The 19,166-nt window shown below is 37.5% G+C and overlaps 1 protein-coding gene across 7 annotated transcripts in view; it reads right to left on the bottom strand.

The window, feature by feature from the left end:
- Positions 1–19,166, bottom strand: part of TEX11 (testis expressed 11) — a 311,406-nt gene extending 292,240 nt beyond the window's left edge. The window contains exons 1-5 of one of the 7 annotated variants that reach the window (XM_072816891.1): positions 18,991–19,157; positions 18,618–18,769; positions 18,205–18,262; positions 2,746–2,867; positions 1,969–2,053 (exon numbers count right to left, since the gene is read on the bottom strand). In XM_072816891.1, coding sequence (XP_072672992.1) covers positions 1,969–2,053; positions 2,746–2,867; positions 18,205–18,241 — 244 coding nt within the window. In that variant the 5' untranslated portion in view covers positions 18,242–18,262; positions 18,618–18,769; positions 18,991–19,157. Of the gene's footprint in view, positions 1–1,968; positions 2,054–2,745; positions 2,868–8,568; positions 8,730–16,774; positions 16,837–18,204; positions 18,263–18,617; positions 18,770–18,990 lie in introns of those variants that run through there. The other 6 variants (XM_072816896.1, XM_072816892.1, XM_072816889.1 and 3 more) reach the window with 6 other exon arrangements.

Below are 19,166 nucleotides of genomic sequence, written 5' to 3'. Positions count from 1 at the left end.
ACTAATTCTTTGGTATTCTCAAGGAACCTGATCTCTCAATCATTTTCCCTCTCCAAAGATATCTTCAGTACCTCCTTCTCAATTTACTCCTTCCCTTCTACCTTCAAACGTATCTCTCTTCCCTGAAAAACATCAACTAACCCCACTGTGCTTCAAGCTTCTATCCCACTTCTCTTTTTTCAAAGACAAACTTCTTTTTTTTAAGATTGTATTTATTTATTCATGGGAGACACGCAGAGAGAGGCAGAGACATAGGCAAAAGGAGAAGCAGGCTCCATGCAGGGAGCCCGACACGGGACTCGATCCTGGGTCCCCAGGATGATACCCTGAGCTGAAGGCAGACACTCAACCACTGAGCCACCCAAACGTCCCCAAAGACAAACTTTTTTTCTAAGATTTTATTTATTTATTCATGAGAGACACAGAAGGGGGGGGGCAGAGACACAAGCAGAGGGAGAAGCAGGCTCCACAGAGGGAGCCCAATGTGGGACTCGATCCCGGGACCCCAGGATCATGCTCTGGGCCAAAGGCAGGCACTAAACCGCTGAGCCACCCAGGGATTCCCAAAATTCTTAAATTGAACCATCCATCTACTACTAACCATCCAACAGGTACATTTAACTGTTGCTAAACAGCTAGAACAATGTTCCTTGATATACAGAATAGTAGGAATTTAGAATTAATACATTTTAATATCACACAGTTTGACTATATACTAAGTTTCTCCAACAGATAAATTTCTAACTCTTCCCTCCCCATAACTACAGGATCAAAGGCTCCTAGAAGTAATATCAACATTTATCTGAAAGTTAAAAAGGCAGAACTATTCTCTAAACATCCTAATAGAAGAGTGGACTAAAAAGAATATTACTGACTATATTAACCACTAATTACCCTAGACCTACACTTAAATTGTACATAGTTTCGTTTATATTCATAAAGATAAACACTTAGCAATGAATTCTTCTTGCTGCATACAAACAAAATTCATTTGTCCTTACAAAGCCAAGCAGTCCAGAGATTCACGTTTTGGCTTGTTGCCTTGATATACCCTTTATAATGGGGCAATATACTTTCCATAAATGCATCAACTGCTGCTATCAGTGGAAATTAGTAACTGTCAGCACTCTAGACACAGCCATTTAGCTAAAGCGCCAGAACTCTGCCAGACAGTAAACGACATATAATGTATCCAAGTAGATGACTTTGGTTTGGGGGTTTTGTTTTGTTATTCTTTTTGTTTGCTCTCACAGGTAGAAAAAATTTCTATAATTTTTCTCAGTAACTCAGTCCAAAGTTCATCAATCCATCTCATGAGGAAATTATTCTTCACTGATTTTTAAATCTAAATCCCTCACATAGCAATATTTCTCATTCTATTTTTAATAGAGAAAGGAAACTACAATTTGATAGTCCTTCAGAATCATGAAGATTCTGATCATCTCTTTTTCAGGGAAAATAATCCATATCCTTTAATATTTCCTCAAGTTCTCATTTTCCCACCCTTTACTCATCTTTGTCGATTACCATCAAACTATTTATTGCAGTGATGTTGTTATTAAGCAGGAGCTAATCTCTGAAAGAAAAATAAAATTCAGGATGTTTGCTCAAGAAACTTCTATGTATGGACCATTTTGTTTAGTTTTATTTTAACAAATATCCATCCTGAACTAGTCAAAATATTATTTAAACTTCAGGAACACTGGGATCCCTGGGTGGCGCAGTGGTTTAGCGCCTGCCTTTGGCCCAGGGCGCGATCCTGGAGACCCGGGATCGAATCCCACATCGGGCTCCCGGTGCATGGAGCCTGCTTCTCCCTCTGCCTGTGTCTCTGCCTCTCTCTCTCTCTCTCTGAGTATCATAAATAAATAAAAATTAAAAAAAAATAAATAAAATAAACTTCAGGAACACAAACTAATGTATAATAAAACTACTACTCATAACACAAGTCACAAAATGTATACGTACGTTTAGCTTTCTGCTCTTCATTTATAACCAAATCTACTCTCTTGGTAACTGCCCAGTTCCACAGGTTTACTGCCATTTCTTCAACCTGGGTAAGAGAAACATTTTCTTAGCCAGTTAAAATACCGTCTACCTCCAATGATATTTTTCTTGCATGTTTTATGCTTATATGACAATTGTGGGTCATTTACATGCCCTCCATAATCTAGTCCCATTCTACCTTGCCTCCTCAAAATGTACCCACTGTTATTCGAACGTCCCAAGAACACAATTTGTTCATTCCTATCCATGCACTTTTATTTGTATTATTGGCTTTACCTAAAAACCTCTTCCCATTGTCTTTATGTAACTCAAATCTAGTTTAGTCTCACCAGGAACATACATGAAGCTTTCAGCAACTACTACAGTCTACAATGATTTCTCTCCTCTTTGAATTCCTATATTCATTAAGTTTTACATAATTGAGCAATTAATTATGCTGCTTTGTATCATTTATTATTTGTTTTAGTGGTTATTAAGCCATTAGACTTGAAAATCCAAAAATAGATTTCTATGTATTTATAATGGTTAATCATGAAAACTATTTTTTACTTATATAGGACATTAATTAAAATGGCAAATCATCAAAATTTATCAGGGGCACCTGGCTGACTCAGTCAGTGGAGCATGTGACTCTTGGTCTGGGGGTTGTGAGATCGAACCCACTTTGGGTGTAGAGATTCCTTAAAAATAAAATGTTTCCAAAAAATTTATCACAAACAAAACTAATTTTATACCAACCTGAGCATCCTGTATTTCAGCTATAGATTCCCTGTTGATATTTGCTATGTCAGTGAAGAGTCTGTTAATTGCCTCGGGTATGCTAGGTGAATTATCTTTTACAATTAGGTTTTCAACAATTTCTGAAATAACAATGGATAATAAAAGGGCTATGAACTACATCATCATGGGCTAAAAGTAGCAAATCACTTTTAAATATGTTCCTAGATCTTTGGCAAAATGAATACGGCATGAAGAAACTTGAATTATCCTTAGAGTAAAACTAAATTGGAGACAAAATTTTGTGTAGCTAAAGATAGAGCACAATTTTCAAATAAAATTTGTATTCCTTGAGAGTCACTTGTTTATAACTTAATCATCACTCATTCTCAGAAAATAAAATACACTCACACTTCACAAATAGGTCATCTTAAAACTACAAAATAGAAATTAACAAAGTCTTCAAAACTAGAAAATGTAAAAATTCTGAAAAGAAACTTAGATATGTACCCTGTAAAACTCAAATACTTATTAATACTTTTAAGCATTAGACAGATATTAACTAACATATGCTAGCTCTGAAGTCTTGACCTTACTTTGTGAGAAAAAAATGACATGCCCAATTAGCAACAATATTAACCAGTTATTGAATCTGTACAAATGATGTCACCATTTTCTAAACAATCTGAGCTCCAGACTCTATATAACTGAATCTTACTAGGCCACAGAATTCCTTAAAACCGAAGCATGATGTAAAATCACAATTGATGCCTTTCATATTATCAAATTGAGGTTTTTCCAAACTCATGTAACAGAGGTCTCCATAACCTCTACATGTCTCTAATTTCTTACAATATTTCTGAGCATCAACTAGCAAGAATGTTAATATTCATAACAATACTATAAGAACACCTTCTGAAAGAATTTTTAACATGCTACAATAACCTGCTAAATGAAAAACTTTCAGTTAAGCATCCGAAAATAGATTCACATTAAGACTTCATGAAGCAAGGGGTGCCCACGCTGGCTCAGTTGGAGCATGCAAATCTTCATCTCAGGGTTGTGAGTTCAAACCCCAGGTGGGGCATAAAGATTACTTAATAAAAAAATAATAAAGACTTTACAAAGCAAATTATGCTCCAATATACTCAAATATATTTTTATAGCTCATGGAATCTTTAGTACCCACTGCATGAGTAGAGGTATTAAGGAAAATATACCATACATATTTTGTACAACTCAGGTGACAATATGCAAAAAGAAAAACCTCAAGCTTCCCTACTCCCATAAAATAGATCATGGAAAGACTGATACTAAATATCTTGATTCTTATAAAATTAGGCAAGTATTAGGCTGAAAAGCATATATGTTATAGCCCTCCCTCAAAATATTGATAACAGAATTAGGAAAGTTAAGAATGGGAGAAAATACCTGTAAATCATATATCTGATAGGGGGTTAATATCCAAAATATATAAAGAACTCCTATAATTCAAAAGCAAAAAAACAAACAATCCAATTTTAAAATGAGCAGAGGATCTGAATGGAAATTTTTCCAAAGACCTACAGAAGCCAACAAGTGCCTAAAAAGATACTCAACAAATCATTAATCATCAGGGAAATGAAAATATAAATCATGAGGAGTTAGCACCTCACACCTGTTAGAATGACTAATAACAAAAAGACAAGAAACTGGGGCACCTGGCTGGCTCAGCTGGTAGAGCATGGGACTCTTGATCTCAGGGTCATGAGTTCAAGCCCCACATTGGGTGTGGAGCCTATACTTAAAAAAAAAAAAAGACAAGATATACAAAGTGTTGGCAAGGATGTAAAGAAAAAGGAATCCCTGTACACTATTGATGGGAACGTAAATTGGTGTAGCCACTATAGAAAACAGTATGGAAGTTACTCAAAAAATCAAAAACAGACCTACCATATGATCCAGCAATTCCACTTCTGGGTATTTATTCAAAGAAACTGAAAGCACTAACTTGAAAAAATGTATGCCCCCCCAGCCAACATTCATCGCATTTGGCTATTATTTACAATAGCCAAAATATGGAAACAACTTAAGTGATGAATAAACAAAGTGTGCTGTATATACATACAATAATGGAATATTACTCAACCATAAAGGTAAATGAAATTTTGCCATTTGTGACAACATAAATGGACCTTAAGGACATTTTTGTTAAGTGACTTAAGTCAGAGAAAGACAAATATTATATAATCTCTTATATGTGGAATCTTTAAAAAAAAAAAAAAGCAAGCTCATAGATACAGAGAACAAATTGGTGGTTGCTGGCGGCCCGGGGTGGGGGTGGTGAGAATGGGTGAAGGGAGTCAAAGGTACAAGCTTCTAATCATAAAGTAAATAAGTCTTGGGGATGTAATGTACAGCATGGTAACAACAGTTAATAATATTGTACTGCATATTTGAAAGTTGCAAAAGAGTAAATCATAAAAGTTCTCATCACAAGAAAAAACATTTATAACCATGCATGGTGACAGATGTTAACTAGACTTGTGGTGACCATTTCACAATATGTACAATTTCCAAATCATTATGCTATCTATACACCTGAAACTAATATAATGGTGTATATCAAATATACCTCAATAAAAAATAATTAGGAAAGTTTAAAAATTATTTTTAAGGGGGGATCCCCGGGTGGCTCAGCAGTTCAGTGCCTGCCTTTGGCCCGGGACGTGATCCTGGAGTCCCAGGATCGAATCCCATGTAGGGCTCCCCGCATGGAGCCTGCTTCTCCCTCTGCCTGTGTCTCTGCCTCTCTCTCTCTCTCTCTCATGAATGAATGAATGAATGAATGAATGAATAAATAAATAAATAAATAAATAAATAAATAAATAAATTTTAAGGGATGCCTGAGTGGCTCATTGGTTGAACATCTTGCCTTTGGCTCAGAGTATGATCCCAGTCCTGGGATTGAGTTCCACATTGGGCTCTCTGCGAGGAGCCTGCTTATCCCTCTGCCTGTGTCTCTGCCTCTCTGTGTGTATCTCTCATGAATAAATAAATAAAATGTTTTAAAAAATTATTTTTAAGAACCCAAATATTATTTAAAAACACATTCTTGAAATGTTTTTTTTTTTAATTTTTATTGATTTTATGATAGTCACAGAGAGAGAGAGAGAGACAGAGAGGCAGAGACACAGGCAGAGGGAGAAGCAGGCTCCATGCACCAGGAGCCCGACGTGGGAATCGATCCCGGGTCTCCAGGATCGCGCCCTGGGCCAAAGGCAGGCGCCAAACCGCTGCGCCACCCAGGGATCCCCATTCTTGAAATGTTTTTGAAAAGAAAACCTAATATAAATTTCTGAGTTCCTTTTTTAAAAAAAAATTCAAAAATACTTTAGTAGAATACTAATTATAACTTGTGGTTACATAATACATGAGATTGTAAAGACATTAATTTTGATTTGTGAATGTTTTCTTAATGTTTTATATAATTCATTCTCTGTCACTGTAATCCTGGTCCTTTCAAAACATATTTTCAATGTCATTTAGCTGAATAACTTGATTGATATCAGCTGAGGCAATGACAGCACTGCAGTCCTTTAGGATAAAATGCAATCAGCAAAGCTGAGTAAGTAGTAGAGATCGCATAGCTAAATGGTTGACTTACACTATGAAGGAGAGACTTGCTTCTGGGAGAAGCTCAGAAAGAGTTTTTATAAATACAGCCTATTCCGGAGATCTGAAGACAACATGCTGTATTAAGGTTATATCTAGCAAGATTGTATATTTTGAAAGAAAATTCTTAAATTATCTTCCTAGCTACTGAAATGAACTATGATTTACAGCATGATATCAGTCAATTTAATTTAAGTAAGATTCATCCTGAAGGGGTCACTCTATTGAGAAAGCCATGTTAACCAGTACCAATTAATTCTGATTTGGTAGACAGCATTCTAGGTACAGTATAATAAAAAAAAAAATAAGCATTTTCCCTATCCTTGAGAAAGGGAGTTTCCACCATTACAACATAGGAAAAAATCTATCAAAAGTCCTGCCGAGTCTCTCCCTGTAGCCTCCATCAGTTCAACCAGTCATTTGAAAGCCAAAGCAAAGACCTGTCAGGGTCAAGGTCAATTCAAGATTTTACTACCAAGTCACAATGATTATCTGCAACTTCTTTAGTGAGAAAACAAACCAAAATAACAATAAAATTAACATTTGTATAGTGCTTTACAGTCTCAAAGCATTTTTACATGCATTCTCAATCATCAGTCTACTCTGCAAGGGAGATATTTTTATTTAATAAGATGCAAAAACTGAAATTTAACAAGTGTAGTGACTTCTCAAATCTCAAAGGTGATACAAAAAGAATAGCAAACTAGGATTTGAATTCAGGTTTTCTAATTTGAAATCCTGTACTTTCCACTATACTAGCTCTATCAGGAAGGGCCTGAAGCAAGTGATATACCAAGACTGACAACTAAAAAACATCAGGGAGAGAAAAAATGAGCTAACACCATTAAGAGTACCACGTTATAATTCTAATTGTGGACTAAGAAAAAGTATTCCAGCTGAGGTTAGTTTGAATGGGCATAGCCAAATATCCAAACAGTGTCAAAAGGGCATGGTAAACTCAGGCAAACAGATTTACTCAGAGATTAAAAATCACATTGTAAATAGTATTTTCTATGGTCAGAGAGATAATCATTTTTATACAATATTCCAGGAGGTCCCAACTGCTAAACACGGTATACAAAAGGCAGCAGTGGGGCGCCTGGGTGGCTCCTTCAGTTAAGTGTCTGCCCTCAGATCAGGTCATGATCCTGGAGTTCCAGGATCAAACCCTGCATCGGGATAGAACCCCACATGGGGATCGAGCCCTGCATGGGGATGAAGCCCCAAACTGGCATCCCTGCTCAGTGAGGAATCTGCTTCTCCCTTCTCCTCTGCCCCTCCCCACCCATTCTGCTCTCTCTTTCTCCTCTATCTCAAATAAATAAAATCTTTAAAAAGAGAGAGAGTGAGAGAATCCAAGCAACAAGTCAAAATGCAGAAGTCAGATGGAACTGCATGCACCACAGTTCAAAGAGAACTATTCACAACAGTGGATTATATTTCTTGGTCCTGGAGGGCAACTAGAAAAGGACACAGAACAGGCTAATTCCATGAAAATCATGACAAACAGAAATGATACAGCTAGCTCCAAAACTCAACAGGTATCTAGAATATGCCCATATCGTGTTAAATACCAAATCTGATTGCCAATAGAACTTCACTTCAAAACAACTTCTTTCCTACTCCACAGTACTGTTATCGTTTTCAGCCCTGGACAAAACTTGCTCCAAAACTGGAGCAAACTTAAGCCTGGGCTCAACAGGAGAGAAATCTTTATAAAGTTTTGGAGGGCAACTGGCTGGGGGGGAGGGGGGCGCAAGAGCTTACAATATAATGCTAACCAAAAAGTAATTCCCAGCTTAATTCTGGTCAAACTACATCAGTAGGAAGAATGCCTCAAAAGAGCCACAACTCAGTCCTCTCAACCAAATGCACACTGTATAAATGATGCAATTAATTTAGGTATTTTATATCTTTCACACTCTTGTAATACAGGGCCCATAACCAAACTCAACTTGCCAACTCATCCAATCCTATCCCTAAGCATCTAATTTGCCAAGTATCTATATATATTACTCTTTTATTCTCATTACACACTGCTACCCTTTGTAGCTGAGCCCTACTGTTGTTGTTGTTGTTTTTGGTGGAAGATTTAAGTTTTATTTCAGTGTAGTTAACATAATGTTACATTAGTTTCAGGTGTACAATCAGTTTAAACATTATTCTATGTACCACAAGTATAGCTACCACCTTGGGACGCTTGGGTGACTCAGTGGTTGAGCATCTGCCTTTGGCTCAGGGTGTGATCCTGGAGTCCGGGATTAAGTCCCGTGTCAGGCTCCCCATGGAGAACCTGCTTCTCCCTCTGCCTAGGTCTCTGCCTCTCTCTGTGTGTCTCTCATGAATAAAATCTAAAAAACAAAAGAAAAAATTCTCTTTAAAAAAAAAGTATAACTACCACCTCTCACCATACAATACCACCATACATATCTCACCATACAATATCATTGATTATATCCCTTATCTTGTGCCTTTTTTTCCCATGACTTATTAATTCTGTAACTGAAAGCCTGTATTTCCCACTCCCCTTCACCCATTTTGCCCTTCCCCCTCCTCCAACCCTCCCCTCTGGCAACCATCAGATTGTTCTGTGTTGCAGATTCTGATTCTGATTTTTGTTTCTTGATTCATTTGTGATTTTTTTTTAGATTCCACATATGAGTGAAATCATATAGTATTTGTCTTTCTCAGTCTGACTTATTTCACTTAGCATAATACCCTCCTCCAGATCCATCCATGTTGTCACAAATGGCACAACCTCATCCTTTTAATGGCTGTGTTATTCCACTGTGTGTGTACACATCTTGCTTATCTATTCATCTATTAGTGGACTCATTACACCTGTCAGAATGGCTAAAATCAAAAAGGCAAGAAATAACAAATGTTGACAATGATGTAGAGAAAAAGAAACCCTCAGGACACCTGAGTGGCTCAGTTGGTTAAACCTCCAACTTTTGGTTTCAGTTCAGGTCATGATCTCAGGATCTTGAGACTGAGCCCCACATTAGGCTCCCCAGTAAGTATAGAGTCTCCTTGGGATTCTTTCCCTCTTCCTCTAAGTACCTCCTCTAACCCTCCCCCTGCTCAAGCATGTGCGTGTGCATTCTCTCTCTCAAAATGAATAATAATAAAGTCTTAAAAAAAGATTATCTCTCCCTCTACCCCTGTCCCCACCCCCCTCCTTCCTTGCATGCATGCGTGTGTTTTCTCTCTTAAAGAAAAGGAAAGAAAAAGAAAACCTCATACATTATTGGTGGGAATGTATATTGGCACAGCCACTGCAGAAAACTGTATGGAGGTTCCTCAAAAAATTAAAAATATGATCCAATAATTCCACTACTGGGTATTTATCCAAAGAAAATGAAATTAATTCAAAAGGATATATGCACACCTATATTTACTGCAACATTATTTACAATGGACAAGATATGAGCGCCACTGTTTTTTTCTTTTATTAATCTTCTATTCAGCAAGGATCTGGTTTGTTTTAATTACCATGGTTACCAAAGGCTATTTCTATCTATTTAAGTAACTTTAATTTAATTATTGATTTCTGTTTACTGAGTATTAACAATGTGATAGGCACTGGAAGAAAGACTTATCCAAGACACTTGCCGAGTAGATTCATATCTAAATCAGACCAGAAACAATACTTGGAAAGGTTGGGAATGCAGTTGACAGACTATAGCAACACATTTGGAAGGCTGAAGTACATTAGCTAGGCTGAGTACATTTTTTTTTAAGATTTTATTTATTTATTCATGAGAGACACAGAGACAGAAACATAGGCAGAGGGAGAAGCAGGCTCCCTGTGGGGAGCCCGATGCAGGACTTGATCCCAGCACCCCGGGATCACGACCTGGGCCGAAGGCAGACACTCAACCACTCAGCCACCCAGGTGCCCTGGCTGAGTACATTTTAGCAACTCTCACCAAAAGAGGTATTTGAAGAAAGAGTCTAAGTTGAGTAAACTGTCTCTGTGGTTTCTTATCTTTAAACTATTGTAAACTAGGGACGCTTAGGTGACTCAGCAGTTGAGTGTCTGCCTTCGGCCCAGAGCATGATCCTGGAGTCACGGGATTGAGTCCCACATCGGGCTCCCTGCATAGAGCCTGCTTCTCCCTCTACCTGTGTCTCTGCCTCTCTCTCTCCCTGTGTGTCTCTCTCTGTCTCTCATGAATAAATAAATAAATCTTTAAAAAATAAACTATTGTAAACTATACACAATATATATAAAATAAAATTTGCTTACAAAAGAGATCAAAAGTATAATTTAAAAATGGCTAATTTTCCATACAAGATATCTTTAGCCTTTCCAATCCTAACAGAATACACTAGAGGAATGCTAAATAAAATGTCATAAACAAGCATCCTATGAATTGTGTTTTGGTTTTGTTTTACAGAAGGAGAGAGAGATGGGAGGTGCAGAGGGAGAAGGGGAGAGAGAATCGCAAGCAGGCTCCAAGCCTGGAGCCCAAAACAGGGCTCAACCTCACAACCCTCAGATCATGGTCTGAGGTGAAATCACAAGTCAGATGCTTAACCACCTAAGCCACCCAGGCGCCCCTCACATTTTTTTCTTATGAATTGTTTTTAATAGTGAGGAAATAACACAGCAAAGCTTTATCTAATGTATCAATGTATATTTCCAAATTTCCATCAGAAATATACAGGGTCATCCCTGGTGATAGCAATATGATTGGAATAGTCAAGAGTTCTTTCATCTATTCATTCAATAAATATTTAATAAGGGGTGCCTGGGTGGCTCATTTGGTTAAGCTACCAACTTATGATTTCAGCTCAGGTAATGATTTTGTTGGTCCTGGGATGAAGCCTCACGTTGGGCTCCACACTCAGCAAGCAATCTGCTTGAGATTCTCTTTCTCCCACTATCTCTGCCCCTCCCCTACTGGTGCTCACTCTATCTCTCTCTCTCTTTAAAATAAACCTCTAGAGCAGCCTGGGTGGCTCAGCGGTTTAGCACTGCCTTCGGCCCAGGATGTGATCCTGGGGACCCAGGATCGAGTCCCACATCAGGCTCCCTGCATGGAGCCTGCTTCTCCCTGTCTGTGTCTCTGCCTCTGTCTCTCTCTCTCTCATGAATAAATAAATAAAATCTTTTAAAAAAATAAATAAAAATAAAATAAATCTTTAAAGATAAATAAATAGATGTTTAATGATAATCAAGTTATTTTGCTAAGCGCAGATACTATATATACACAACATAGTTCTTTCCCTTGAGGAGCTTAGACTCATTTCCACACAAGATATATATGAATACACATTTATTTTTTTTTGAATACACATTTATAATCAACCAATTTTTTAGAGCCATGTCACGTTAAAATTTTAGTAACATACTCTAATTTTAAAATTGATTAAAATAAAGCATAGAGAACTGAATTAACTTACCCAAGATCAAAACTATTAGTAGCACAGCATGAACAGAATACAAGACAACTTCACTCTTTCTACTTTGGCTGGTGTCTACACTTCTCCTCATAAAACTTAAATGACCAAACATTTATTGAGAATGCCTGAAATGTCGTTTATATGTATATATGTCGTTTATATGTATATGCTCAAAAAAGGTATCAACCTGTACATATAAAATGTGTGAATTCTCCTGTACATAAATTACGCCTAAGTCTAACTTATTTCTAAGAAAAAACAAGAAAAGGAACAAAAGGAAAGGAAAAGTAAGGAGGAAGGAAGGGGAGGCAGGAGAAAGAAAGAAAAAGTACTGCAGAGCTAAAATCCCTGGATGCCATAGGTCAGGCGCAGGATAGCACAGTATGGCATCAAACTTTGTTCAACATCAGGAAAGCTGCCTCAGGGGCACCTGGCTGGATCAGTTGGAAAAGTGTCTAACTCTTGATCATGGGGTTGTGGGTTCAAGCCCTACACTGGGTATAGTGATTACTAAGAAGGAAGGAAAAGAATGAAGGGGAGGGGAAGAGAAGGGTGGGAGGGGAGGGAAAGGAAGGAGAAAAGAAAAAAGAAACTTTAAAAAAAGGCATCCTCAAATGTAAACAACAGGAGGTTGGCCCCCTCTGACCACCTTCACCCATTTCCCTCACCCCCTAGAAACACTGTAACCTATGTGAGATGATGAATGTGTTAACTAACTTTATTGAGGTAATCATTTAGATATATATATACATATATAAAATAACCACACTGTATACCTTAAACTTACACAATGTTGTATGTCAATTATATCTCAATAAAACTGGGAGGAAAAAGGGTGAATGGGAAAGTTGGTAACAGAAGTACATATACAGGGGATCCCTGGGTGGCTCAGTGGTTTAACGTCTGCCTTCCACCCAGGGTGTGATCCTGGAGTCCCAGGATCAAGTCCCACATCGGGCTCCCTGCATGGAGCCTGCTTCTCCCTCTATGTCTCTGCCTCTCTCTCTCTCTCTCTATGTCTCTCTGTCTCTCTGTCTCTCATGAATAAATAAATAAAATCTTTAAAAAAAAAGAAGTACATATACAAAGAGCTCTAAGACTCCTTGGAAGAGATGAACCAGAAATTCTAAATCTAGGGACAAAACCAACTACAAAATAAGACAGCTGCCAAACTTTAGAGACAAGAGCAAATCAGGAAGGTTAAACAAGCATACCAAAGCATGATACCTAATGGATTGATGTTGATCTGAAGTTTTTCATGGCACAGCATTGTGTTCTTGGCTTTGTCCTATTTAACAATTTTATTAATGAGTTGGATGAAGAAACTGAGAGATGACAAATAAGATAAATATATAATCGGGACTCTCTGTGTCTCTCATGAATAAATAAAATATTTTTTTTAAAAAAAGACAGATGTATAATCAGAAATAAAAATCCAATCTCTAGCTGTAGTAATGGGATTAATGTAAGAAAAAAACTATAGGGGCACCTAGCTGGCTCAGTCAGTAGAACATGTGACTCTTGATCTCAGGGTCATGAGTTCAAGTCCCACACTGGGCATGGAGCCTACTTAAAAATAATTATAGTCCTGCATTTAAGTCTTCAAAACTAACTGTACCAACAGCTTTGGAAATCCTTAATAACAGTTGTAAATCCTTAATAAATGTAGACTATCATTATTAGCGTAAAAAAAAAAAAAGACTGAAAGTCAGGGTGCCTGGTTGGCTCAGTCGGTTAAGTGTCTGTCTGCCTTCGGCTCAGGTCTTGATCCCAGGGTCCTGGGATGAGACCCGCGTTGTCATTGGGCTCCCCGCTCAGCAAGGAACTTGATTCTCTCCCTCTGCCTGCTGCTCCCCTTCTCTGTCAAATAATTAAGTAAAATCTTTTTAAAAATAATAAAAAATAAAGACTGAAGGTTTTTGGGAGGCAAAAAGCTCAAAGTGAATCACTAGTGTAGTGTGACTGGCCCCACCCCGCAAAAAGAAAAATATAAATTCAATCTTAACTACATCAGTATCTAAGAGAATGATCATTGGGGCACCTGGGTGGCTCAGTGGTTGAGGTTGTGATCCCAGGGTCCTGGGATTGAGTCCTGCATCAGGCTCCCTGCAGGGAGCCTGCTTCCCCTCTGTCTGTGTCTCTAACTCCCTTTCTGTGTCTCTCATGAATAAATAAATAAAATCTTTAAAAAATTAAAATAATAAGAGAATGATGATCACTCCTAAATCTAAAGAGGATTATTTCGTGCTGATCATACAAAACCTAAAATATTGTGTTGTTATGGGTACCACACTTTAAGGAATAACACGAAAAAATTGAGCATGTTCAGAGAACAGCACACAAGATGATAAGGGGACTAGAAACCATGGAATATGAAGAATGACTAAACGAACAGAAAATGCTTAATCTAAAAAAAAATGCTTAATCTGAAGAAGAGACTTCCCAAGGGACATAAATATCTTCAAATAGTTGAAGATTTGGCCTGCAGAAAAGGAGTCACACTTATTTTGCCCCAACTGGTGTAACTTAGATCAATTTCTTCTTGGTCTTGAAATTGCCTAAACCATTGATACAAAAAGGTGGGTGTTAATGTCAATTCTCCCTAAGAAGAAAATGACCTAGAGTTGTCACATTGTTTTTGTGGTTTATTTTTACAAAACTTGACTGAAAAGGTTACATGTATAGAAGAGAAAACACAAATGGCCAATAAATCTATGAAAATACACCCAACTTTATACTACTTTCAGGGAAATGGAAATTTAAACAACACTCATGGAAGATGGTAACATAAATGAAAATGAAACTGGCTGGGGGTAATATGGGAACTCTGCACTATTTTTGTAATTTTTCTGTAAATCTAAAAGTATTCCAAAATAAAATGGTAATTAAAAACAACACTTGGGATGCCTGTGTGGTTCAGTGGTTGAGTGTCTGCCTTCTGCTCAGGGCATGATCCCAGGGTCCTGGGATCAAGTCCTGCATCAGGCTCCCTCTGCCTATGTCTCTGCCTTTCTCTGTCTCTCATGAATAAATAAATAAAATCTTAAAATAAAATAATAAAAACAACACCCTTCACACCTGCAATTTCTCTTAAGTCTAACAATACCAATTCTTAGAAAGGGAGAGGGAGTACAAATTGCAAAAACTACTCTGAACAGCAATTTGGCAATATTTATAAAGTTAAAGATACTCACAGCTTTTGGCCCAGTAGCTCCACTCTTAAATGTATACCCTAGAACAGCACTGCCACTACGGAACAGCTACTAGCCACATGTGACTACTGAGAACTTGAAACAAGGCAAGTCCAAAATAAGATGTTTTTAAGCATAAAATACATATCTGACTTCAAAGACTTTATACAAAAAAAGGACATAAAATATCTCATTAATAATTTTTATATTGATTATATGATGAAATGATAACATTTTAAATATATTGAGCTACATAATTTGTATTTTTTTCAGTTGTTTATTTATTTAAGTAACTTCTACACCCAATGTGTGGAGACTCCTACTCAGTGAGGGACTCATACTCAATCCTGAGATCAAGTCGCATGCTCTTCTGACTGAGCCAGCCAGGAGGCCCCTATAATTTGTATTGTTAAAATTTAATCTATTTAGCCTTTTTTAATGTGGCTCCTAAGAAATATAAAAGTAGGGCAGCCTGGGTGGCTTAGCGGCTTAGCACCGCCTTCAGCCCAGGGCATGATCCTGGAGACCTGGGATTGAGTCCTGGGTTCCCTGCATGGAGCCTGCTTCTCCCTCTGCCTGTGTCTCTGCCTCTCTCTCCCTGTTTCTCATGAATAAATAAATAAAATCTTTAAAAATAAATAAAAAATATTTTAAAATAAAAATATAAAAGTATTTGTGTTTGTACTATTTCAATTTGACAGAACTGCACTAAAGCCTCACCCCCAGTGCTCAAAAAATAAGCAAATTTAGGGGATCCCTGGGTGGCGCAGCGGTTTGGCGCCTGCCTTTGGCCCAGGGTGCGATCCTGGAGACCCTGGATCGAATCCCACATCAGGCTCCCGGTGCATGGAGCCTGCTTCTCCCTCTGCCTATGTCTCTGCCTCTCTCTCTCCCTCTCTCTCTGTGACTATCATAAATAAATTTAAAAAATTTTTAAAAATAAGCAAATTTAGTGGGTCATAACCGCTATTTTTTAATAAAAATGTCATAGTGTACTGCATGTAATAAGGGTTATTTCATTAAACTTTTGATATAATGTATGGATGTGATGTAAAATATATTTCCTTGCCATGGATGGTAATCAAAAATGTTTGAAAACTCCTGCTAGGGGCACCTGGCTGGTGAGGTCCATACAGCATGTGACTCTTGATCTTGGATCATGAGTTAGAGCCCCACATTGGCCCAGAGATTACTTTAAAAAATCAAGAATAAAGAAAAAGAAAACTGCTGAACTCTCTGAAACACAATGTTCGCTGTAGTGTTGTTGTTTATAATATTAAATATTCAAAACAACTTATACACCCAACAATGGACACTGGGTAAATAAATTGTGGCATACTTATATTTAAAGTAATAGTACTAAACAAAAATGGAAAAAAATGAACTAGAACTAAAATATCCATATGAGAAAACACAATACTAAGCAAAAAAAGACAAACTGCAGAAAAAAATCATACAAAATCATACAATTTATGTAAAATTTTAAAAGATGAAAAACTGGTATATGTAATCTTTTAGTTCTCTGAGACAATGAACTATCTGAAGCATATGGCAAACTGTTAGAATTCAACAAAACTTAGTGGTAGGCATACAAGTGTGGTCATTACCTTATTCTCTATACTTTTCTGTTTGCTTCAAATATTTATGTAAATACAAGATTTCAAATACCCAATTGACCCTTGAACAACAAGGGGGTTAGGTGCACTGACCCCTGCACATTCAAAAATCTCCCTATGAATTTGACTCTCCAAAAATTTATCTACTAATAGCCTACGATTGACCAGAAGACTTACCTGTAACAGTCGATTAACACATATTTTGCATGTTGTTTATTATATACTGTACTCTTACAATAAAGTTAGAGAAAGGAAAATGTTAAGAAAATCATAAGGAGAAATATTTACAATATCATACTGTAAAAAATCTGTATTTAAGTGGGCCTGCCCAGTTCAAACCTGTGTTGTTTGAGGGTCAACTGTACTTAAAAGTCATAATCCCTATTCCATGTTTATATCTTGAAAATACTATAGCCATTGGGTGCCTGGCTGGCTGTCAGTGGAGCATGCAATTCTTGATCTCACAGTTGTGGTTTGGGCCCCATGAGGGATACAGAGATTACTTAGAAAATAAAAGACTTGGGAATCCCTGGGTGGCTCAGTGGTTTAGCACCTGCCTTCTGCGCAGGGCATGATCCTGGAGTCCCGAGATCAAGTCCCACATCAGGCTCCCTGCATGGAGCCTGCTTCTCCCTCTGCCTGTGTCTCTGCTTCTCTCTCTCTCTCTCTGTCTCTCATGAATAAATAAATAAAATATTTTTAAAAAAGAAAAAAGCAAATAAAAAACAAATAAAATTAAATAAATAAATAAATAAATAAGATACTATATCCTAAATTAAAACTTAAGGCTTTAGGGGTGCCCAGCTGGCTCAGTCTGTAGATCATGTGACTCTTGATCTTGTGGTTGTGAGTTTGAGCTCCACATTTGATAATCGAGTTTACCTAAAAAATGAAAATAAAAAACAAAATTAAAACATTAAAAGTTTTTTAAAAAACTTAAGGCTTTATTCTTGTAGTTTTTAAAAATAAGCATTAACAAAACATTGGCCTAATAGATTTGTAGCCACCCCAGTAACAACATATTTCATTATTATATGAATGTGAATGTGAATGCATTACAGGTCTCATCATGTCCCCAGACAAAAAGAAATACCATAAACTCTCCCATGTCTGACATGGTTGAGGAATCTGGTGTCCTGATCAATTAAATTGCTTTTGTTTATTAAGATTTCCTATAAATACCATACATGGATTACCAGTTTTTAAAATAATTAAGATACAATAAAATGCACTTAGATCTAAAACTACATAGGATATAATTTATTTTTCACCGATAATTGTGGCAAGGCACTTCGGGATCTTGCAGTAATTTTTAATGTACTTTTTAGGCAGTTGATCTCTAATTCAGATTAAACCAGTGTTATTTTGTATGCCATAAACATCCTCAAGAAAACAAGCGATGAATTGTGAATTCTATTTCCCTATACTAGCTTATAAAAGGGTTCCAGTGTCTTAAATATCTATGTTGTTTTTCTGGTATATAAACGAGAAAATTTGGACCTATGGATACTCCAAGGAGATAAAATTCAGAAACAAAATACATTTAGATCTTAGATAAGGCAACAAACAATTTGACATTTTCTTTATTACCCTGTAAAGCTATATACCTTTAAAATCCATGAAACGAAAATCAATATCATCCATTTTTAAATATCTGGCTCAGGCCTATGAAATAAGAAAATATTTTAATATTCTGTCTTTATCCTCCAATCTCTCAGTCAATTTCTTTACAAATTTTCCACTACTTGTTATCCAAAGGGGAAAACATGTTGAGGAAATGTTAAAACCCAGAAAAAGCAGTTAATGAGGGCTGTGGCCAGGCTGTCATGTGCCAAGAACCGGGCCCAGAGTAGGCCTAAATTTTCACCAGGTCTTCTCTTACCCTAATCTGCCCCACAACGCGGAAACCAGGGCTCGAGGTGCCCCGTGATTGGTCTGGCTGGTACTCGATGCCTTCTGCTAATTGGTTCAAAATCTCCCCACCTCACCGCCCACACGATCAAAGTACCCAATCACTCACCGTCGTTTTTCCCACTCTCTCAGACTCACTAGCGCCTTCAGCTCCCCACCCCCCAACAATCACCAACCATCTGGCTTCAACGAAACTTTGGTCGTTCACATCAAATTTCCATCTCTGCTTTCAGTGGCCGTGCAACGCTCCCCATACTTAATCTGTCAAAAAAAAAACAAAAAAAAAAAAACAAAAAAAAAACAACAAAAACACCTCTGCTTTTGACCATTTTCTGTCACCTGAGAGTCCGTTACAAACTCCGTAGTTCAAAACCACTGCCTCGACACTCTAAAAAGTGTTGAACTAATGGCCACAGCTTCTTGCTACTTATAAACCATTCAACTAACCTGTAGCCGGCCCATCCTACCTACTAATCACGTACCTCCGCAAGACCACGACAGCCACAGCCGCCTCTCCACGAACTCGATCCACAGAGCCGGTCTACGCGCAGAAGGTACCTCCTCCCATAGTGACGTCATCGAAGGCCACGCCCAATTGGCCTTTACCCTCTCTCCAAGCGTATGCAACGTGGGGCGTCTACTAGGTCTTAAATCCTGG

This window comes from Canis lupus, chromosome X (genome assembly GCF_048164855.1).
Source record: "Canis lupus baileyi chromosome X, mCanLup2.hap1, whole genome shotgun sequence".
In the NCBI taxonomy this organism is placed as follows: domain Eukaryota; kingdom Metazoa; phylum Chordata; class Mammalia; order Carnivora; family Canidae; genus Canis; species Canis lupus.
The sequence above is the reverse complement of the archived record's forward strand: the minus strand, read 5'-3'. Positions and strand labels throughout refer to the sequence as shown.